At 38.5% G+C, this 25,167-nt stretch overlaps 1 protein-coding gene across 1 annotated transcript in view; it reads right to left on the bottom strand.

The window, feature by feature from the left end:
- Positions 1–24,724, bottom strand: part of SCIN (scinderin) — an 80,645-nt gene extending 55,921 nt beyond the window's left edge. Inside the window, exons 1-3 of the mRNA XM_019443470.2 lie at positions 24,444–24,724; positions 17,035–17,189; positions 12,644–12,805 (exon numbers count right to left, since the gene is read on the bottom strand). Coding sequence (XP_019299015.1) covers positions 12,644–12,805; positions 17,035–17,189; positions 24,444–24,642 — 516 coding nt within the window. The 5' untranslated portion in view covers positions 24,643–24,724. The remainder of the gene's footprint in view (positions 1–12,643; positions 12,806–17,034; positions 17,190–24,443) is intronic.
- Between the last annotated feature and the right edge of the window lie 443 nt (positions 24,725–25,167).

Genomic DNA, 25,167 nt, shown 5'->3' with positions numbered 1-25,167 from the left:
ACAGACACAGGAAAACATGCTCAACATCACTCATCATCAGAGAAATCCAGACCAAAACCACAGTGAGATATCATCTTACCCCTGTCAGAATGGCTAGAATCAAAAAGACAAGAGATCACAAGTGTTGGTGAGGATGTGGCAAAAAGGGAACCCTTATGCACTGTGGATGGGGACGTAAATTGGTGCAACCACCGTGGAAAACAGTATGGATGTTCTCAAAAATTAAAAATAGAACTACCCTATGATCCACTAATTCCACTCTTGGAATAAAGAAAATGAAAACACTAACTTGAAAAAGTATACACACTCCATGTTCACTGCAGCATTATTTATAATAGCCAAGCTGTGTAAGCAACCTATACATCCACCTGATACGTGAATGGATAAAGAAGACACACACATACACACACCTGATATTACTCAGGCATAAGAAAGAGTAGGATTATAACATTTGTGACAACATGGATAGACCTAAAGGGTAACATGGGAAGTAAAATAAGTCATACAGAGAAAGACAAATATCAAGATTTCACTTAAATGTGGAATCTAAAAAATAAAACAGACAAAAACCAGAAACAGAATCATAAATACAGAGAACAAACTAGTGGTTGCCAGAGGGGAGAAGGGTGGATGAAATAGGTTACTGGGATTAAGAGATACAAACTTCTAGTTATAAGATAAATGAGTCACAGGGATGAAAAGTACAGCATAAGAAATAGAATCAACAACATTGTAATAACATTATATGGTGACAGATGGTGACCACACTTATCGTGGTGAATGCTGTGTAATGTATGGAACTGTCAAATCCCTATGTTGTACACCTGAAACTAATACAACATTGTTTGGCAACTATACTTAAATAAAAAAAAATTTTAAATAGTGAAATCTTATGTAGGAAATGCTCATAAAAATAACAAAACTTTTAAAAGTAGAATTTTCCTTTTAACTCAAGATGACCAAATCACTAAAGAAAGCGTGACAGAAAATTTCTAATTGGACATGAAAATGAATGCTTTGTGTTATGCTTACTCTTTTGTCATCTATTTTGTGCTGCTATTTCTATAAAAGCAACAGATTACCTTATTTACTAGACTTAATTTTCCATGGTTAATTCAGACATGAAATACAATGAAATATACACTGCGCTTATAAACTGCCAAAAGCCAGAATTGTTTAAAGAGTTATATTAATTAAAAAACCCTTTTCTTTCAAAGTTGCTTAAGTTTTTCTGCAAAATATATTTCATTTGATCATGGCAGCAATGCATTAAAACATGCTTTACATTTTAAACAGGAAAATCTATTTAAATTTGCTAAATGGAATCTTAGCAATCCATTAAATTTGAGCAATTTAAATTCTATCACGGGTGGATGATGTGTTTAGGACATCACATTTTAACAAAGCTCTACTGTACTGAAATAAATGTGTGCAGTACTATTAATAAGTTGTACTGACAACACTTACTTTATTCAGAGGTAGCTGGTTAAGACCACTTCACCACTCTGTGCACAAGGAAACTCTGTACTCAATTGGCCTTGCACTTGTAATTTAACTCACCCTATTTTTTGGAAAGAGTGAGCTTAAAAAAAAAAAAAAAAAAAAAAAAAACAAACCCAAAAATGCTACACAGAGCTAAAAAAATCCCTGAACTGATGTAATAGGTTGATATGTATTACTACAACAAAAAGTTTTCATTGTAATTTAAATTGTTTTATTTATAATACTTTAATGGGATTTATTTAAAAAGCCTGTTGTAAATCTGATTTAAGTAGACTCAACATTGAAAATTACAAAGCAAACATGGTTTCAGGGGTAACTATTTACCCTCTAGGATCCTAAGGAATTTAACAACTCAACACTAAATGTTGTACTTCTTTGGGGGAAGGGACATAAAACCCTTTGTCAATATGGAAGCATCCATTTGCTTCAGAATGAAATACGCTTAAATTCTGGCAAATATTTGCTGATGTACACATTGCTTCTGGACACCCTACAGTTGAAGTTTGTGAAATTACAATTAACTCTTAATATACAAACTATTAAAGGAAAACAAAATTACTCTGGATAACTGGAAAAGTACATAAGACAGTAAATATAAATCTGTTAAAGGCAATTCATTTGGACCACCAATAATAAGAAATAAAAGCAACTGAGTGAAATTTATGGAAACAACCACAGATTTATGGACAAAGTAGACGTTTCCAAAATTTCCTTTAAACTACGTGGTCAGAGTTAACAAAACATAAAAGTGCAGTCAAACCTCACTTGAGAACAGGAAATAAGAGTAGAAATAAAACAATGCTCAGTGATGTCCTTGAAGGGAAACAAGATTTCAGAAGCTGAGTTTAAGGAGCACCCACAACTGCCCATGTGATGTTGACTCATAACATGCAAGGAATTCATCACAGACTCATTATTCTTTTGTCTTTTACTAAGTTTTTTATTCTAAATATATCTATAATTTTATAAAAGGAAAAGAGGGGCCAGACCTCTTCCTTTCCCTTGCCTCTACTGGCTTTATTTTTACTGTGTGTAGTTTTCCCTTAGATCTAGTTAACTAAATATAAAAGTTTATTCAGATATCCCTTTCTGCTGGAGGCTCTCTAAGCGTAACTTAAACATGGTAATGACTTGTGAGATACCTCCTGTTTCTATTTCAAAACTTTAAACCATGACTTTTATTATTTTTTTTTTAGCTTTTAGATGAACAAGTATTTATTTACATCCTATTTTGTTGTTCAAACCCAAACAAGGCCAATATCATTCACTGACCCATATGTGTATTTTTAAAAACACCTCTGATTGAAGAATGGAAGATGAATGGATTGTGTGTGTGTGGCCACTAAAGGCTTGGTGACAAGAAAGGAAGGGATTGCAATATGAACTAGGGCACAGCAATGGTGATGGAGAAGAGAAGAATCGAGCAATAGCTAAAAGGTTAAAGCCTACAGGATTGGTCTACAATGCCCTTTGGATGTATCCTGTAAGACCGGGAGAGGGGGATATGACTTGCACCCTTCTAGACTGGCTGCTGGTAGTGATGTCATGAGGTGACAGCTTTGGGATCATTCCTTTCACAACGATAGTGGGAGGTGGTGAAATTATGTTCTTAATACTCTTCAGACTACTTGGAAAATCAAACAAGTTTTATCATCACTTTTCATCAAAATAACTTCTGCCAGCCATGTAAGTTGGTGACTTAACTATTTTTAATTCTGTTTACTGGTTTTTCAGACACATAACCCTGAATTTTCCAGCACCTTTAGATGTTTGCCATATTGAAATGGTTTTCAATGTTAACTGTACAATAAAATGACCCAGGTTGAGGCCCAAAAACTACTTACATCGAAGTCCCATCCCAAACCGTTAAAATCAGAATCTTTAGGGGTCAAATCATATAGGCATCAGTATTTTAAAAAACTTTTCCTAGTGATGGGGCAACTGGGTGGCTCAGTAGGTTAAGGGTCTGACTTTGGCTCAGGTCATGACGTCATGGCTACTGAGTTCAAGTCTGGCCATCTGGCTCTGGACTCAGAGCTCAGAGCCTGGAGCCTGCTAAGGATTCTGTGTCTCCCCCTCTCTCTGCCCCTCACCTGCTCACAGTCTCTCTCTCTTTCAAAAATAAATAAACATTAAAAAAAAGTATTCAAATCTCTTCCTAGTGATTCTAATGTGAAACTGAGAATTAAAACAGAAATCATTTTACCTTGGGAGTTGTCTTTCCTAGGGCCCTTGTAATGTGTCTGTGTCTGCATTCTAGCACTTCTCACCTTCTACCTTGTCATACCCCAAGCCTTGTATGTGTCTGTGCCTCTCACCATTTGAGAGCACCTGGAGGCCAAAGGTTAGCTGGTTTCCATCGTTATACTCGGGTACCCAGTGCACACTAAGTGCACAATAACTATCGTTCATCCCTACTCTTGTTGCAGGGTAAATTTTAGAAATTTAACAATAGGTTTATCTTTCCCATTATCTTCTCTTGCTGCCTCAAGGCTTTCCCCTTATCAGTCTAATGGAATGCATTATTTTTGGGTAATGACAAATTTCTTCAGAACAAAGATTTTGTCCATTTTTTTGTTCTAAGGTAAACATTTTTAAGTGATAACAGACACAAAGTCTGAAAGCCAACATAGGTTTCATTTAAAAGAGCTTTGGTTTTGTTAAAGTTCTCTGAGGGAAGGAGTGAGGAAGCAACCAATAGAAATTTGGTTTTGCACAGCAAGAACCAGAGTCTTGGCCTTAGGGGCTAGAGTGTACTGCAGGAACCAGGGAGCAGGCAGCGCTGTGAAATGTTGTAAGGCTGACTTGTCAGGTCCAAGGAGAGAAAAGTAGATTACAGGAGAACTAGAATCAGATGCAATGAATCTTTGAGAAGAGCTCAGTACATTGCCCTCCAACATATTTGTCATATATTCATCCATGACCCTGAGCATTAGAGTAGAAACACCTGTGGGCAGTGTCCAGGCAATCAGACCAATGTCTACTGGTACAATGTGGGTACAGTGTCCCCACAACTGCATGTGGCAAAAATAAGGGAAGAATATGTATGGGGAAAATAAAGCAGAATTCCTGAGGGGCTACTGGAATGACTGACAAAACCAGAAAGGGTCTTGCAGTGGATATGTGGACATATCAGATCAAATAAGGCCATAGATATTTTTCCAGCAAAAATCTTCGGACAGAGACCAAAGCCCAAAGCCTAAAACCCAAAGCTCAAGAATGAATGAAAGGGCCAAGACTCAATGAATGATAGAGAGGAGTGAGGGCTAAAGCCTGCAAACCAGATTCACTTCCGATGTCAATCTCGTTCCCCATCCCCAGTCCATAATATTACACAAACATCCCCTGTACCTGATGGATGGAAAAGAGAATTGGTGAGATAAGTATGATTTGCTTTAATGATAAACAAAGCTCACCTTAATAGGGCAAGATTATTTTATTTTTAACCCTTCTGTAGCAATAGAAGCTTAACTATAAAGTCAAGCTGAACTATAGATGAAAAAAGAGAATTACACCTCTATATACACGACTGCATGAGACTATATGCTTTATGTTGGACAGATGTACATTTGTTGAAACATTTCTTGAGTGACTGTACTTTCTGGGCCTTATATTATAGACAAAGTGAATGAGTGAGGCTAATAAGTGAGTGGAGAGGCAATATGGAAAACGCTCAAAGTAAGTGTGCATGGTAACAGGAAATATGAGATAAAGGATTGCCTAATTTTACAGGAGTGTGATGTGGGACAGGGGAAGAAGGGAGGAAGAGGTCAAGGAGTACATTATAAAGAAGAAATACCACAGTTGAATATTAAGGATGAGATGATAATGGGATGCTTACCAAAGAAAAGTGTTGCAGAGGAAAAGTGGATTCTAGGCAAAGGAAATAATGTGTGTAAAAGCAAAAACATGGTGACTTGAGGGGAAGTCTCATGCCCAGCACAATGAGATAGTGCCATGGTGATGAAGAACATGGGAAGGAGACACTCAGGAAGTAGAAGAGAGTAGACATAGTGACTGATTGAATGTGCAGCCCCTGGGAGAAGTCATCTGGATGACTTCTGGATTTGGGGTTGGAGGTCTAAATGACTGGTAGCTTCATTCAACTCATAAGAACAAGAAGATACAAAATCATTTTGGAATCAGAGGGTGAGGTTGTAGGTTCCATTTTTACTTGTCCAGTGAGGTTCTTGTGATATACACAAGAAAATATCTGGGAGGTAGTGTGAAATACTGACACAGAGCTCAGGCAGATTTACCAGTGGGTGAGTAGTTGAAGCTTTGGGTGAGGATATATTTGCTCAGTAAGAATGAGTAAAGAGACAATGATAAAAGTGGAATTCTTTAAGGTCAGGAACAAGACAGGGATGTCCACTCACGCCACTGTTATTCAACATAGTATTAGAAGTTTTAGCCTCTGCAATCAGACAACACAAAGAAATAAAAGGCACCCAAATCGGCCAGGAGGAGGTCAAACTTTCACTCTTCGCAGATGACATGATTCTCTATATGGAAAACCCAAAAGATTCCACCAAAAAACTGCTAGAATTGATTCATGAATTCAGTAAAGTTGCAGGATATAAAATCAATGCACGGAAATTGGTTGCATTCCTATACACCAACAATGAAGTGACAGAGAAATCAAGGAATTGATCCCATATACAGTTGCACAAAAAACCATAAAATACCTAGGAATAAATCTAACCAAAGAGGTGAAAAATCTATACACTGAAAATTATAGAAAGCTTATGAAAGAAATTGAAGAAGACAAAAAAAAAAAAAAAATAGAAAAAGATTCCATGCTCCTGGATAGGAAGAACAAATACTGTTAAAATGCCAATACTACCCAAAGCAATCTACATATTCAATGCAATCCCCATCAAAGTAACACCAGCATTCTTCACAGAGCTAGAATAAATAATCCTAAAATTTGTATGGAACCAGAAATGACCCGAATAGCCAAAGCAATCTTGAAAAAGAAATCCAAAGCAGGAGGCATCACAATCCCAGACTTTAAGCTATACTACAAAGCTGTAATCATCAAGACAGTATGGTACTGGCATAAGAACAGACACTCAGATCAATGAAACAGAATAGAGAACCCAGAAATGGACCCACAAATGTATGGCCAACTAATCTTTGACAAAGCAGGAAAGAATATCCAATAGAATAAACACAGTCTCTTCAGCAAGTGGTGCTGGGAAAACTGGACAGAGACATGCAGAAGAATGAACCTGGACCACTTTCTTAGACCATACACAAAAATAAACTCAAAATGGATGAAAGACCTCAATGTAAGACAGGAAGCCATCAAAATCCTCGAAGAGAAAGCAGGCAAAAACCTCTTTGATCTTGCCCGCAGCAACTTCTTACTCAACATGTCTCTGGAGGCAAGGGAAACAAAAGCAAAAATGAACTACTGGGACCTCATCAAAACAAAAAGCTTCTGCACAGCGAAGGAAACAATCAACAAAACTAAAAGGCAACTGACAGAATGGGAGAAGATATTTGCAAACGACATTATCAGATAAAGGGTTAGTATCCAAAATCTATACAGAACTTATCAAACTCCACACCCAAAAAACAAATAATCCAGTGAAGAAATGGGCAAAAGACATGAATAGACACTTCTCCAAGGAAGACATCCAGATGGCCAACAGACACATGAAAAAATGCTCCACATCACTCATCATCAGAGAAATACAAATCAAAACCACAATGAGATACCACCTTACACCTGTCAGAATGGCTAACATGAACAACTCAGGCAACAACAGATGTTGGCAAGCATGAGGAGAGAGAGGATCTCTTTTGCGTTGTTGGTGGCAATGCAAGCTGGTGCAGCCACTCTGGAAAACAGTATGGAGGTTCCTCAAAAAACTAAAAATAGAACTACCCAAAGACCCAGCAATTGCACTACTAGGCATTTATCCACAGGATACAGGTGTGCTGTTTCGAAGGGGTACATGCACCGCCATGTTTATAGCAGCAATATCAACAATAGCCAAAGTATGGAAAGAGCCCAAATGTCCATGGAGGGATGAATGGATAAAGAAGATGTGGTATGGGGCGCCTGGGTGGCTCAGTCGGTTAAGCGGCCGACTTCGGCTCAGGTCACGATCTCGCGGTCCGTGAGTTCTAGCCCCGCGCCGGGCTCTGTGCTGACAGCTCGGAGCCTGGAGCCTGTTTCAGATTCTGTGTCTCCCTCTCTCTGACCCTCCCCCGTTCATGCTCTGTCTCTCTCTGTCTCAAAAATAAATAAACATAAAAAAAAAATTTAAAAAAAAAAGATGTGGTATATATATATACACATATATATATATGTGTATATATATATATATATATAATGGAGTATTACTCGGCAATCAAAAATAATGAAATCTTGCCATTTGCAACTACGTGGATGGAACTGGAGGGTATTATGCTAAGTGCAATCACTCAGAGAAAGACAAAAATCGTATGACTTCACTCATATGAGGACTTTAAGAGACAAAACAGATGAACATAAGGGAAGATAAACAAAAATAATATAAAAACAGGGTGGGGACAAAACAGAAGAGACTCATAAATATGGAGAACAAACAGGGTTGCTGGAGGGATTGCGGGAGGGGGGGATGGGCTAAATGGGTAAGGGGAATTAAGGAATCTACTCCTGAAATCATTATTTCACTATATGCTAACTAATTTGGATATAAATTTAAAAAAATTAAAAATTAAATTAAAAAAAACCAAAGACTCGTGGGGGTGGACAGACCAGGCAAAGAAGAATGAGAAAGAATGGCTTGAAAGGGAACAGCAGCAGGGAGCCAGGGGAGGCGTGATGCTGAAGAAAAGGAGGTGATCAACAGTGTCAACTGCAGCCCGGGAATGGAGTGGGTACTGTGCAAAGTGTCCACTGGATTTAGCAGAAGGCATTGCTGATCATAAGATGAACAGATTCAAAGAAATGGTGGGAGTGAAAGTCAGGAAGCGTGGGTTGCAGACTGACTGGTAAATGAGGAAGTGAAGACTGACGTTTCACAGTAGCAGGAGGGAACAATGAGAGAGGGGGTGATAGGTTATAAATAGCAAGGCGAGTGGGACAAAACTGACCAAACAAGTTAACAAGGAAACAGAACATGCCCAACAGCACAATTAGTAACTCACCACAGAAATTCCTCCTCCTATGAAATCCAACTCTCCCCTAGTGGCTGACGCTGACACATATTTCTGAAAGAATTAGATCCAGATCCCAAACTTTGGGAATATGGACTTTTTTCATTATCATTCACCTTCTGTAGTTGCTGATGGCTTTGTTGCAATATATTTACGTGTGATTTTGTTAGTCATCTACAAGTACCTCAACTACCTCATAGCTTTAAAAATAGTGGGGAAATGATGATTAATAAATTCACCAACATTAAAATACAGTTCAAAAGCCCTTCTCCAAAGATTCAGTACATTCCAGGTTCCTAAGATCTAGCCATGTTCCATATTATTTTCTGAAAATACATTAAATATAAGATAGCTATTCTAAATCATCTTCTAAAATGCTGATGATTTTCTTAACTTTCAAAGTGATTAAATTGATTGAGGTGGTTACACTGTCATATCTAGGAAATATTTACTGTAGTCTCATATCTTATAACAGCAAATATATGGCATATCACATTAATGATAGTGATTGTTTATCAAACAGGTTGGTTTCCCTCAAACACAATCAAAATATAGGATTTAGATAATATCCATAACCTTAGTCTTGGCCAGCTGGCTCTAGTTAGATGAGAGCTTTAGATGTCTAACCTGCTTTTTTCATACCTGTATAATAAAACAAACTTGAAGAAATTGCACTGGCTTCTTTTTGTACTCTCTAATGCAGAAAGTGGCTATGAAATTGTGAACTCAGTTACTCCTATTAAAATATTATAATAGAGAAAATTTTGTTCTGATGTCCTTCTTTGCTGACTGTGACACACCTCAAAACTAAAGTCCCCAAGGTAATTGCAAGATCTTATCACCGTTTAGAAATTATTGGCAACATACCAACTGGTTAAAGGTTAGTAACATAAAAAGAGATCATGTGAGTAAAAGAGAATATATGTAGTACTCCAATGCTTGATTCTTACGAGGGTATCCCTTTGGGATGTAGAATATTTCTACAAATAAGAGATAATCCAACCCAATGACCTCCACAACAAAATTACTCCAAATGTCTCTAACCAGGCACGAAAGCAGGAGACAACTTGGAAGTCATTACAGGTAATTAACTATATAAATGAAATATAATTTACTAATAAACACACGAATGTCCTTGAATCTCATAATACAGGCTCTGCCCCTATTTTATGAGCCTATATTTATGGGTCATACTCTTCCATGGCAGATATTACCCATGGGAAGAGAAAATATGTCATTGGAACTACAATCTTCCTACCGCAGCACCCACCTATCTACCCACTGTGGAAGCTCAATACTTGCTCAAGAAAAGAATAGATGATTTCATTAACAACACTACTTTCAGTAGATTTTCAGGTAGATTAGACATAATTCTGAATTCAGCAGATTCTGTTATAGAGCCACACCATCTTATATCCTACCAAGTTAGCTTAGTATAGTGAAAAGAATATAAATTAAGACTAGAAAACCCCAGGTCACCATCCAACCTGTATCAATGCAAGTTGCTCACACCCTGTATGACTTTTTTTCTCTAGTGAAACCACAAGGACAACTGTCGTTTCCAGATGTGACTCTGTGTCAGCGGAGACTGAATCATAGTCAGCAAAGGTTAGACGTACCATCAGAAACCAGAGTCGAGACGGAAACAATAAATGAAGAAGTTAGGGCTTGAAGAGGTTAACGACTTGCTCTAGATGAAAGAGTAGGTAGTTGGAAAGCTGAACTGGAAGCCATTCATGGTAATTAAACAGATTACTGCATGTATGGAGCAATTACATTCCACATACAAAGTTATTTTAAGAAAAATATTTTCAAGTAATGGCAGTAATGAATTACATTATCAACGGGAAATGCTCTTCCGTTTAGGGGCCCCAAAGATTATCTAATCAAATACCCAGCTTTTATCGATGAATCTGAGGTTAAAGTCAATTTGGACGAAGACTGAAGTCTTTTTTTTCTATGAAAAATAGTATCTTTTTTTTAAACATTTATTTATTTTGAGAAAGAGAGAACACACGCAAGCAGGGGAGGGGCAGAGAGAAAGGGAGAGCGCGAATACCATGCAGGCTCCTTGCTGTCATTGTGGAGTCCGATGCGGGGCTCGATCCAATGAATGGTGAAATCATGACATGAGCCGAAATCAAGAGTCGGACGCTTAACTGACTGAATTACCCAGATGCCCCGAAAAATACTATCTTATATGTTAAAACATTTCATGAATTATCAGAAGATAAAGGGCTAGAAAATGTAAGTGGTGAGATGAATGTTGAGGTAGACAATTTATTATGTAGAGGCTTGAGAGACTCTGAATGCCCTAACTGGCTTTGGAACTGTGTGGCTTGATGATACATGTGGGCATACATTTGTGTAAGTTACAGTGTTGGCCTCAGAGAAACAGAGGGATGCAACAGTGTCTGTTTTCTGCATCGACCCAAGGGTCAGGACTTGAGGTGGTTAGAATGGGTTAGCATTTAAAGTTGAAAAGGACTTTTCCAAGAAATTCATGGTGCGATTCAGGGAAGCAGTACTGCCATTTTGGGTGCATATGTCTAAGTGTGACACTGAGAATTGTACTTTGGGCATTAATATTATGATCTCAACTGTGTACACAAGCTGGTGTGATTGAAGGCAGTTGAATTACACACTAGCAGTAAAACAAAACAAAACAAAACAAAACAAAAAAACAACTATAGGTGTCTCCTAACTTAGAAAAACCCATGAAGTTTATAGCTTGGGGCCATTTTCCAAACAATTTATAACCTTAGCACACTTAATCTCTGTGCTGTCACCAAATTAATACTGCTTAAACAGAACCTTGACTTTGTAGCTCTATTTTCAAAATCCTTAGTGTCCCTTCTCTGTGCATGTGGAATAAACACTTTGGGCTTTTGTCTGATGCTTTCAACACCCCCCACCCCCAAATACTGCCCAAGGAGAGGTAGTAAAATAAAACATGCAGGTGGGAATCTGACATCCTGAGGGTCCAATCTTGGCTTCACCATTCCCTGGCTGTACAACCTTGAGCAAATTCCACAGCCAGTGCCAGCCTCAGGCTAACCGAAGCAGTACAGGTCAGAGCCAGTCTCTGTACAATGTTCGGCCCAGAAATGTTAGGAACAGTGAGTAGGATGCTGATGTCCATGGTGTAGTGAGAATTATGATCATGAGGAGGACGCGAAGGGCATCATAAATGTGCTCGTGTCTTCCCACCTTCTCAACTTTGCCCATGGGTTTTCAATGGTAGGGAATACCTTTTATTTCTACTTTATTGTATTTCCGCCTTACAAAGTTTAAAAGCCCCAACTTCAGTCCCACCTTCTAGAGGCCACACAAGACCCTGCAATACTACTTCTTTTCAAGGTAACAATGATTAATAAGTATACCTGAACTTAGAGGGGCCTCTCTTCCTGGAAGAAAAAATAAGTCAGATGTTGCCCATCCCATTAAGATGATACTTCATATTTTACTTGTGCGTTTTAATTTAAAATAATCAAAAAGTATGAAATAATATAGTGTAGGGTACGAGTGATATATATACTAAAATACCCCCTAAAACCCCTCAGGCAGGCTGTTTAAACTCATCCTGTATCCATTTGAAATTCTAGAAACTTTGCTTTCTGGGGAAATCAATTTTCCCCTCAAATAATGTTTTCCCACACCCAGTTAAGGACAAAAATAATTAGCGGAAGCTCTGTTCAGACAGAAGGGTAAATATATTAAAAATTATTCAATGTGTGTTCTATGGTAGGAAGAACTAAATCACTACTCCATTCTAAACCTATCAGAGAAAATAAAAACTTTGAAGTCCCACTTTGTGTTATTTAAATACTTGCCAATTTGTCATATGATATGATTGCCTCTCACATAAACATGACCTCTTTCTAGTGTGTAGAAAAGGGGATTATCCTCCATGGCAGGTACATTGGATTTGATCTGATGACAATTCACTTTCCTTTGGATGTCTGCATGTATATATAAGACTTACCGTGCCAAGGTCAATGATGAAGCAGTCACCCTTGTTGAAACTGTCCCAGCTAAGAGGAACTTCTGTGGCCCTGACCACTCTTCGACCCTTCACATGCAGGAGCCTCTTAGCGGTCAAGTCATTCGTGAGAACATGATTTAGCCCAGATGCCACACCTCCAGCCTGATCAGTGGGAGGAAGAGAGAAAACAAAACAAAAACAGATGAGGCTTCTAACTAAATACAAAAACATATAAAACCAAGGTGTACAAGCCAAAACTGCCTGTCAGACCAAAATAAAACTGCACCTAAGAACATGTGAAAAATTAAGTATGCAGGGGAGAATGACTTGGCAAATCAACACTTTTTTTTTTTTTTTTACTTTTTTTTGTTTAAGGCCTTTTGTCTTTCCTGTTGTAACCATTCAATTTAACATTGCAAGTTTTTACTTCAGTGCATAAAACCTGGTACATAAATGAGAGGAAGCAGTAGCTCTTATCCTTTGGGAACTAATGATTCTCAAGTCACTGAGTGAGAAGGCAAATAAATTTCAGGGAAGAAGGAGACAGGCAGATGGGGAAGACTCACAGGTAACAAGAACAAGAGAGGAGAGAACTAGACAACCCCAAATTCCCATGTCACACACAGTGTTAGGACAGAGAAGGGGGGTTGAATACTGGCTAGGTATATAAGTGGATCCTATTTATGGTCTCTGTTATAACATTATTAAAAAATCTTTCTTCCTTTTTTTTCTTAATATGCAGGCCTGAGTATTTATACCCTAAATTTGGTTGCACATCCCAAAACAAAACAAAATGAAACTATGTTCAATCAAAAAAATGTTAAAAGACAGGGTCACCTGGGTGGCTCAGTCAGTTAAGCGTCCAACCTCAGCTCAGGTCATGATCTCACAGTTTGTGAGTTCGAGCCCTGCATCAGGCTGTGTGCTGACCGCTCAGAGCCTGGAGCCTGCTTCAGATTCTGTGTCTCCCTCTCTCTCTGCCCCTCCCCTCCTTGCATTCGGTCTCGCTCTCTCAAAAATAAATAAACATTAAAAAAATTTGTTTAAATAAAAAATGTTAAAGAAAATAATCAGATCAAGTACATCTTCTTACCCTATTTGAAATCGGGCTTTACCTTTTCATTGTTTTCTACAATTAAATGTTAGAAACAATAATATTTATTTATTTCCATAATTAATTATGAGGCAATATGCATAATAAATATGTAGTGTAAGCAAATCACTTTTATTGCTCAAGCCTCCTACAATAATATGGTAAGAAAATCAGCGGTATAGGAAACCTGTAAAATAATCTAATTTTCAACTTTATTACATAAACATACACAGTAAATCCAAAGAAAGAAGTTAAGTTGCCTATATAACCGTCAGCACATTCTTGAAATTTCCACTGACTTTAAATTTCCACCATTCTCCAAGAAAAGACCCTCATAAATAGAAAGGTTTTATTAGTATAGGCTAAATGTTGACTTTGAGACAATTGTAACCACAAATTTTAAGAAATACCTAATAATTCCTCAGCCCATAATTTTACAAAGAATGCCATAAATGAACAAACTAGGTATTATACAATAAAAATAAATATGTTTTCATCTATATACTACTGTTCTTGGCCATTTCACTTTTTAAAAAATAAGTACATTATCACCTGATAAACAGTGTAAGAACACTGTTATTTGAAAAAAGTTATAAAATACAAAACAGACTTAGACCAAGGATACTTACATAACATTTAACCTAATGTCATATAGTGAACCATCAGAGTGATAACCAGTCTGAACATTTAACAGTATTTTAAAAATTAATTTTGTCTTTAATATTTGATGTGAGAAAGGCACAAAAGAAAAACTGTAAGCTTCTATATGTTTGTATTTGATAGTAAGTAGTTCTGTAATAATGTTTGAATTAACCCTAGAAACTCCCAGTCTCTTTCTGCTTTCACAAGGCAGAATGAAAGCAAGGTACATGATCCTCTAAATCAGTGGCACCATAAAGTTTTGCTGACTGATGGATGTTTCAAGGTCGCTATTACAATCACGGCTGAGAGCTGGGTCTTGAGCTTAGGAAAGGTGTGATTAACCAGAGATTTAATATAAGGGAGTAGTGGCAAATAACAGTCATCTATAACCCCCTAGCCCCCTTAAAAACCTCATTAAAAAAAAAAAAAAAACCCTCACATCATTTAAATGACATGAGGAGATGGTCTTAATGTTGCCTAGCTGAATCTTTACATTATACATGGTAACTAAACATGGCTGTTGTTGGCTTGGTAATGGTAGGCTTTGCCAAATTGTGTCCGTTCCAAACAGACACAATCCCCTGTTTCATAGGGTAATCTTAAGTAAGAAATTCATGCCGATATTTGAACCATTTATTTATGTTTAGAGCATCAAAGTATGATTACCAGCTTAGGCACTGAAGTCAGATGGGGCCCTAGTCACTTAACAGCTATTAGATCTTGGCAAGTTACATAGTTCCTCAACGAGTTTGCTCAGTTACCTTAATAGGGTGGCAATTCTGGAAACTGCAGCATGGGGCACTACTTGGATTACATGAGACAATACCCACGAAGGGCTTAGCACATTCTTCGAAGCATAAAATTAAGTATAACATAATAGTCTTTGCTATTCTGGGTAGCAAGTATCTTTGCTTCCACGTTTCCTATCAAGTACTTTGCAACTGTACGCATTGTCATCTGCTCAATGTCACTGATGATAAGACAGTGAATTGATTTTTTTCCTGATAAATTTGACCTCCATTGGCAAATATCTTATTTCTAAAATATGCTGATTTGTGGCGGTTTTGACATTGATAATTAGAAGATAATTATCTTATAACTGTAAAACTGCTTTTTCATGTCCACTTTTAAATATGTATCCAGAAGTTTGATTTCAGTAGTCCCGCTAATAGCCAGAAGGATTAATAATACCACAAGTTCTTACTGATTGCATATGCACTATATATATATTTTATTATTTAATTTAATCTTTAATCCTTAGAACACTTATTTGAGGAAGCTTTTTTTTATACCCATTATATATTTGGGGAAACCGAGCACAGTTGCTCGGAGGCAAACAAGTTATATGTAGCAGAAATGGGTTTATCACCAAGATGATGTCACAGTAAATGTTTTCAGTAACTATAAGACTCAGCTTATTCAAAATGTTGAGCTCACTGACAAAGGAAGTTTCAGGATCATTTGAGAAAAACTGTCGGAACTTATGTGAATTAAATAAAATTGGAGGTAATGGTTTCATATTTAGGGTTGTTCACATCCTAGAGTGAAAAGAATGATTTTAAGAGAGAAGAGAACGTATTAAGTATTTATTCTCATCTCCATGGCATCACAAAATATTCATTAAGGCTCTGACCAGGTAAAAGTAGAAACAAACCCCGTCACTGTAGTAGACAAATTTAATATATATTCAGAATTCTGGTTTAGCTCTGAGGTTTTAGGTCTTCAGTAGGCTAATATGCTCAAAGGGTGAGGGTCAGCAGAACATCTGTTAGAGCAGGTTTGATTTTGAATAAGATTGCTTCCAAACTGTTTGTCTAGGGAGGTATTTCTCACACTTTCACTCAACACTCTTGGGGGAAGGGGGGATTGTGAAAGGTGGCCGGTCTGCAAGAGTCATGGAGAGAATTCCAGAAAAAAGGCGGTCCTTCGTTAAAGGTTGCGTTAAAAGGAGAAAACGATTTAACTTGTTTTTGATTTTGTTTTCCCCCAAAACAAAGCCAGTTGATGATTAGTGTTTCAGGCCAAAACACATAAATGGGGCACATGTGTGTGTGTGGTAGTATATGTATACTTGACTTTGTGAGGCTGAACCACACATATATTCAACTCAGTGTTGTTTCATTTGTATCATTTCCAAGATCAAACCACACTATTTGGGAAATGTGTGTATAGCTCTTGCTATTAACTGGAATATTAACTGTTATAAATATTGTATTAACCTGTTCCAGAAAAACTGAGATTCCCAAGTCCTGGGTTATTTGCAGTAAATTCAGATGTTCTCTAGAACAGCATTTAAAGAAAAAAAATGTTAATACCTAAGTTGCCAACACTTAATTTTTGAAGTAACTCCACAAAATTTTTAAGGGCTTTCCTGTGACAACATGCCTGAGAGCTCTTAACTTCATTAAAAATTGACCTGTTAAATGAAATTAAGTCAGAATTTTTCCCATATTATACCCACACTCCACAAGCGTTTAATGAGCACCTACTGTGTGTCCAGCAGGCACTGGTATAAATCAGTAAACAAAACAGACTGAAGCAAAAGCAAAGCAAAAACCCTGTCCTTCATGAACATTCATCCTGTGAAGACATGAGGTGTGAATGCATGGGAAGAGAAAGGGGATCATAATGGAAACAATTCAAGAGAACTGCTTACCTTGTATTTCAGACCTCCTTTGAAGTAGCCAACAAAGTCCGTAGATTCATGGCCTTGAAGTTCTCTACTCTGTACCGGCTTGCCACCCAAATAGTCATCCATCTGAACAGTGAAGATGGCAGCAGCTGTGCCTTCATCCTGAGTACACTCCTTTCCTGAAATTGCACAGGACAGCACGTCACTACTCAAGCAAGGAAAAGGACTAAGGCAGAACTTCTGAGAAGAAAGAGCTCAGATATTTTCTTTGAGTTACACAGCAATATAATAAATGGTCTTAGGCGGAACAGTCTTTTAGCAGAAATGGTGTAATATAAAAATACTATTTTGTTAATATCTAAAAGAATTGTTTTGCTCTTGCTTTCCAATTCTCTTTAAACATTTTTCTAAAAGAAATACTGATGTCTGTATACGCTTAAGAAGATATAACACTATATTCTAGTAGGATTCAGATTCATTTGGTAACCAGATCAGACTATGAGAATGTTTTCCAATTGTTTCAGCCTTTATTACCGTCGATCTTCAGGCTTCCAATAAGTCACTATGTTAATATTTGTAAGGAATATGAACATCATAGGCCATAGATAAATAGCTTTAAAAAAGCAAGTGGTTTATAGAATGGGAAAATGAGTATAACTTGACCTTACCCCTCTTTTCAAGTACCACAGTCCGCACTTCATTATCTTATTGGTGTAAGATCCTATTCTCTGAGGGGAAAGGGAGAGTAAAGGAAATAGACGCTAATATCTGTTGAATGCGAATGTATGTACTATTATCCCAGGAATTTAACACACAACACACACTTAGTTTCCACAATTCTAGTACAGATCCCATCTAGCCAACCTCACTGAGGTCAAAACACTAATTCACATCCTTCAGTGTGCACAAGGACCAGAGCTGGGACAGTCCTGAGAGGAACTCAAATTTTATAAAAGACATTCCAAAACCCTTGCTATATTGGAGCTGTGTGCAAGTCATAAATGATTTTAGAAATAACAATAGCTAACATGTATACATTTATAGTATCCTTGCACTGGGCCAGATACTGTGCTAGTGCTTTACATGGATGATCTCATTTAATCTTCAAGCAACTGCATGCAGCAGAAATATTTCCCACCATGTCACAACAAAAGAAATGGAGGCTTAGAAAGGCCAAGTAACTTCCCTGAGGTCATAAAGTTGACCTTTGGTAGAACACAACCCAGAAGCGGGTTTCCGTGATTCTGAAGCACAGGATTTTAGAAACCACAACACCAATAGAGAGTTTTTATACTCAGATTCTCACAGCAGAAACATTCTGTGATATCTGGGGTAGTTATTTTCCTCCAGGTGTAACTGATGTAGAAAAGTGTAGAAGTTATAACAATACTATAGTTCACCTGAAACCCCCATATTGTGAGTATTCACTAAAATTGAAGAAAGGAAAACAGTCAGCTATATTAATTTAAGAAGTGTATTTATTTACATTCCTCCCTTACTCTCAAAGGGGACCTGTATAGCTAGTTATCTTCTCAGGAAAAAAAAAAAATCCACTAGCTAGAAGGATATTTGCCATGGTATCAATTTTGTGAACTTCTTGTGGTGAAAGGAAAAAAACACATGAAATTTTACAGTCCAAAAGAATGCTAGTATCATTCTTCTGCCCACTTTCCCATCCATAAATGAGAATACTAATAAAGGCAAAGATGTAGATTTGCACTGAGATGTTTTAAGAGGGAAGCTTAAATCAAGGTTAATATCAGAAGTGTTAAGGATAATGTGTTTGACATAAAACATTCTTAATGAGTACAAGTTGAAACACAAATTTCTTTAGACAGATGTAAATAGACAGGCATGCAATTAATGAATGAACTGGAAGTAAGTTAATTAAATTATGCTATCATTTGTCGATGCTTGTGTACTGTACTAGGTCAAGGGATATCAGTATTAATAAACTAGAGGGTTTGCTATAAAGAAGTTGAAAGGTCCTAAAGAAACCAATACCAGCCTTTGAATGTGAAAACTAGAATCCAATTCAATGATACCATGATGTAATTCTAGCAAGTGTTCAGAAACATATGTACTTGCTCTATGAATTTTGCTTATAACTTCATTTATTTTCCCTTTTCTGATTTAACCAGTGTCTTTCAAGTTATGTTATAGTCTTTTGTGTTATGTCCTTTTATATTATGTTACATTGTACTTGTACATAGGCTGCAAACTTGCTAAAACTCTTTTGGGGTTGTGATGATTTTATATATAAAACAGACTAAAAGGGAGGTTTAATAACTAGGTTAATCAAATAGCCATTCGTGATAAAAACTCTTGCAAAGTTAGGAATACAAGGGAATATCCACAACTTAATAAACAGAATCTACAAAAAACACACAGCTAATACAATTCTTAATAGTGAAAGACTGAATGTTTTCTCCCTAAGTTGGAACATGGGAGGTCCACTCTTGCTACTCTTACTTAACATAACATGGGAAGTTCTAACCACTGCAATCAGGTAAGAAAGGGAAATAAAAACATACATTGGAAAAGAGGAAATAAAATGTCCCTATTTAGAGATGACAGGATTGTCCATATAGAAAATATGAAGGAATCCACAAAAACAACCCCAAAAACTCCCAGAATAAATGCATTCAGCAAGATAGGAGGATAAAGATTAATCAATAACAAAAACCAGTCACATTTTTTTTTGTATAGAAACAATGAACATGCAGAAATTGAAATTAAAAACACTACCATTTACAATCACTCCAAAGAAACAGGTATATATTTAATAAAACAGGTACATGATCTATATGCTAAAAATGATAAAATGTTGATAAAAATATCAAAGACTGGGGTGCCTGGGTGGCTCAGTTGGTTAAGCGTCTGACTTTGGGTCAGGCCGTGATCTCAAAGCTCATGAGTTCGAGCCCCTCACTGGGCTCTGTGCTCACAGCTCAGAGCCTGGAGCCTGCTTCAGATCCTGTATTTCCCTCTCTCTCTGCCCCTCCCGTGCTCACTCTCTGTCTCTCAAAAGTGAATAAACATTAAATTTAAAAAAAAAAATCAAAGACCTTAACAAATATAGAGACATAGTTAAGATTATATGACCCAATATAATTAAGATTTTAATTTTCCCCAAGTTGATCTACAAGCTTAACGCTATTCCTATCAAAATTACAGAAAGGTTTATCATAGATTACACAATTTTATTGTGAAATTTATATGAAAAGGCCCAGGCCGTAGAAGAGCTAAAACACTTTTGACAACGAAAAAGAAGATTGGAAGAATAACTCCATCTGATATTAGGATTTACTATACAGCTACAGTAATTAAGACAGTGTGGTACTGGTGGAAGGAGAGACCCATAGATCAACAGACGAAATTTGCCCCAGTGGTAACATTTTTCAAACTATAGTACAGGTTGGTATAGTACAGTATATTAAAGCACAAATACAGGGGCGCCTGGGAGGCTCCGCTGGTTAAGCGTCCAACTTCGGCTCAGGTCATGATCTCACGGCCTGTGAGTTCGAGCCCCGCGTCAGGCTCTGTGCTGGCAGCTCAGAGCCTGGAGCCTGCTTCGGATTCTGTGTGTCTCTCTCTCTCTGCCCCTCCCCCACTCATGCTGGCTCTCTCTTTCAATAATAAATGTTAAAAAATTTAAAAAAAAAAAAGCACAAATACATAAGTACAGCACAGCATAGAATGCAGACACCAGGATACAGACATTGATACAACCCACTTATCTTTGTCATATTTCCCCAATTTCACTTGTGCTGCTCTGTGTGTTTGTACATTTAGTTCTCTAAAATTTGATCACATGTGCAAATTCATGTATTGGTCATCCCAGTAAAAAAAAAACTGTGCGGTTAGATCACCAAAAAATCCCTTAAATGTTGCCCTTTCATAACTACCACCACCTCCCACCTGCACCACCCCCTTCCCACCCCATCCCTACCCCCTGATAACAACGAATGTAAAATTCTATAATTTCAAGAATGTTTTATGTACACGGAATCATACACCAGGGAACCTTTTGGCATTGCTTTTTCTTTCACTCAGCAAAATTTCCCAAGGATTCATCTTGAGTTGTTGTGCGTATTGATAGTTTTGTTCCTTTTTATTGCTCCGTAGTGTTCTCTGGTATAGATATACCACAGTTTGTTTAACCAGTCACCTGTGGAAGGATATCTGGGCTAATTCAAGTTTTTGTCTATCCAAATAAAGCTGCTATGGACATCTGTGTGTAAGTTTTACATGAATCTAAATTTTCATTCCTCTGGAAGAAATACCCATGAATGCAATTGCTGGGTCATATGGCAGCTCCAAGTTTAGTTTCATAAGAAAGTGTCAAACTCTTCTTCATAATGGTTGTACCATTTTATACTCCCCCCTAAGCAATGTATAAAAATCCAGTTTCTCAACATCCTCACCAGCCCTTGTATAGTCTAAGTTCCTTGTATTGTACACTGCATACTGCAATCCAATTCTTTGGATTTTCTTTGCCTCACAGACAGCCAAGCACAGACTAGATATACCATAAATGTTTGCTACTCTCAAATACATTTACGTAAAGTTTAAAACTGGAAAGAGAAAGGATCGGGGTGAGAGGATGTTTGTAGTGTAGGCCCAGGATGTGACAGAGTAGCTTTATTACCCAGTCATGCCCATAGTCATGATGCTCTAAGGAACTAGAAGCAGAAGGTGGATGCATTTAAACTGCTAGGTGCAAAGCTAAAAATATTTTTTAGGAAGGACCAATGCAACAACTTTTAAGTTATAGGCAACAAATTATTACTTTGTAAAGTAAATAAAGAAACAATAATAAAAGGGAATAATCTAAGATACGCAAGGGCATCGCAGAAAGCCAATGAGGGAGAGAGCAGGGAAGAGGGCTCTTCCTCTATTCTTCCATTCTGGGTCCTGCTTCTCCTTGTTTCCCCTTTCCTCCTCTCACTTGGCCTGTTTCTTCTTTTCTCTCCAATGCACCTTTTCCATCCCAACCTGGTTCTAATTTCAGTGTCTTTCATCCTCCTTCCAAATGATTTATAGTCAAACCTCCTGCCCCACCCCCCCGAACTTTCAGCTCTCCCTCTTGGAACTTTTTCTCAATCTGTCTCTCTGATTAACCCTCATGAACTCATACAAATTCAGGTCCTGGGTAGAATATTTTGGATGAAATACAGCTAGCTTCAGGGAACTAAAGTAGGAAGAACTGCTAAACAATTCCATCTAAAGGCCCTGGTTACTATTTTACTCTAAACTTTTCCATGCTCCTCATGATTTTCTCTTGGAGTCGATCCTTCCCAATTATCCTCATTTTCCTTTTTTCCGTCAAAGCTTCTCTACTTCCCTGTGTCCCAGAAATAAAGACACTCTCTTTTTCATGGTGTTTAGCACATTTTTATCTGTGTTGTATCACTGTTCATCTTATTGTATCTTTGAGATTATAAACTTTAAGGGAAGGCTCATAAATTATTCACATGCAAAAATGCCTTACACAATGTTGGGCATACTAAGTAATTACTGAATTCACTTATTACTTAACATACTATTAACTTCAGCTTTAGCAAGTCTTTAAAATCATGAAGTGTTTCTGCCCAAGGCATTTTCTATTACAATTTTTGAATTGGTGACACCTAAATGAATAATGTGAATAATGAGTTAATGTGAATCTGTAAACCCTAAAAAACAATTTGCTTAATGAGCTTCTTTGGATAAGAAAGAATCTATAAAACAAGAAAAACAAAAACCAAAAAAAATGAAAAAAAAAAAAAACACCTGTATTCACAGCCCTCTTATAGTCTCCCAACAACGTCAAATTTAACTGTTGTCTACAGCAGGATACAAAGTCTTTTCACACCTTAATTGACCAAAATTTCAAATGTGGCATTTCAGACACTCTTATTCATTCCAGATCCAAGTTATGAATACATAAACCAAGATGAGAACATTACTATTCTCTCTGGCATCATTCATTCGTGAACATGGTTTTATATTAAGGTTTCAGTGACTTCTGGTGTAAAATTTAAATCAATCAATGTCTAATATGATAGGAATAGTGACACTACACTAGGAAACCACAATGTGCTTGGAACTCAGCTTGCACTCCACCAAGTAAGCACAAAATTGTAATATCGAATGCTATAATAAAAACAGCCCTTTTCCCTCATTATAAGTCTCATTTGGAGCGTCTGCTGAGGTGTTCACTACCACTGAGAGGATCCTTTCTCAATGTTTTCTGCCATTCTATTTCTTAAAAGCTTCAAACGTTAGAAATAAAAATGATGGTTTTTCAGGGACTTCAAAGTGTGTGTGTGGTTTCGTGTTCTCCCACAGGCTCAGGAATAAAGCTAAAAATATAGAAACAGAAGTCTAGGGGAGGCAATCTAGTCAAAAAAGAAGGCATTAAGTCTCAGATAATCGACATGTTGTTAGAAGGGGTGTGCCCACTGGCACAGGATCTTACGGGGAGAGGTTGGACATTCAGGATGTTTACGAGTAAAAGTAGAAGGTGGAAAAAGTAGAACACACAAGGCCCAGTATTCTGACATCCTGGCACGAATGCAGCCCAAAATAATTACTACTGCTGAAGGAGCTGTTTTGTTTCACACGGTGCCCTTGTTCAAGTAGATAAATAATATTTTTAAAAATAATTATCATAATAGAGCAACTCATCTATATGCCGTATAAAGCAATTTATTTATATTGACGATATCTCTATTTTTTTTTCCTCTCTTCCATCCAGGGTCGCCAACACCTGATCAACAAGAATTTCTGTTAGCAGAACGCGTGAGCAAGTTGGTCTTGATTTAAAGCCACCCAGAGCATTAACCGCCGAAATTTGTGGACAAAAAGAAGCTGGGGCCTAAAGGCAAAAACTAAAAATAAATTAGAGAAAAGGGAGGGGGGGGCGGTTAGTTCTCGCCAGCTGCGGCGGATGCCTGCAAACTTGTTTGACTGCATCTCCTCCCGGACAGGGAAACCAGGACTGAACTTGTCGCAAGGAGAGCGGGACTTGGCCAGAGCCGGGGTGCGCTAAGCAGCGGCCCTGGGCGGGCGCGGGTTTGCAGAATGGAAGGTGAAAGGGGGAGAATCTGGGGGAACCTGTCTCCAAGCCCGGGTGATGCGCCTGACAAAGGTCAAAGTCCATGGGATAAGATTGCTCCCGACCTCGCCGCGCCCCGCGTTTCCTGCCGCGTTCGCACTAGCGGGCTCTGGCGGGGAGAAGGCTGCCAGTCCAAAGGGGGCGGTCGGGAGGGGGCGCGACAGGCGCGACGGGTCTCCGGGCCCGCCCGGTTTGCGGCTCCCCTCTCCCCCAACTTCACCTGCACCTCACCCGCCCCCCACCCCAACCTCCAGCCTGCAAATCTCAGCTTAGCCGCCTCGCCCCACCCCGACCTAGGCGCGTCGTGGTCTCGCAGCCTGCACCCCCTTACCTAGCCAGAAGTGCAGGCGGTAGGAGAAGCCCCGGCTCGCCCTGGCCGTGTGCAGCACCAGGTACGCATCCCCGACGTAGAAGTCGCCGTAAGCGCTCTCGGGCACCGGCACGAGCTCCAGCTTCTCGACCCTCCAGACCTGCAGCCCCGCCTGCTGGCCCGCTCGGGCGAACTCCTCGTGGTACAGCCCGTGGGCCATTGCTCCTGCAGGCAGCGCTCTGGGCAAGGGGCGGGGCACCTCGTCGGTCTTGGAGTCGGACTAATCCGAGATGGGCAGAAGACACTGTGCTCCGCGACTTTATAGGGCTCGCCTTGCGGGGAGGCGGGGCTCGGAAGCGGGAGGGGCTAAATACCCTAGGCGGGGTTGCTCGGGTAGCAGGGGATCCCGTCTCAATCTGAGCGATGCACCTAGCACCCACCGCCTCCGCCCTACTCTGAGTTAGAAGCAGATTCACAATCTCAGAAATCGTGAGATCCGAAAGGAATTTACAGACACTCCTGGAAATGCCTCCTAGTCTAAGGAAGGACATTTTTTTCGATATCAGATGGAGGAGATTAACAACTGAAACTCGGACGGGCGCAACGTTCTTTTAAAAAGAAAAATGACTATCCAGGTAACAATCATAATCACCAACTCCATCATTTCACTTGCCAGTCGCTCCATCTCTGGTAGCCGAAATTTCCGTCTTGATCTTTCCGGTTCGAAAGTGCCGTGAAAAACAAA

This window comes from Panthera pardus, unplaced genomic scaffold, assembly GCF_024362965.1.
Source record: "Panthera pardus isolate Hobbes unplaced genomic scaffold, ASM2436296v1 HiC_scaffold_8, whole genome shotgun sequence".
Taxonomy (NCBI): domain Eukaryota; kingdom Metazoa; phylum Chordata; class Mammalia; order Carnivora; family Felidae; genus Panthera; species Panthera pardus.
This window is presented reverse-complemented; position numbering and strand designations above follow the sequence as displayed.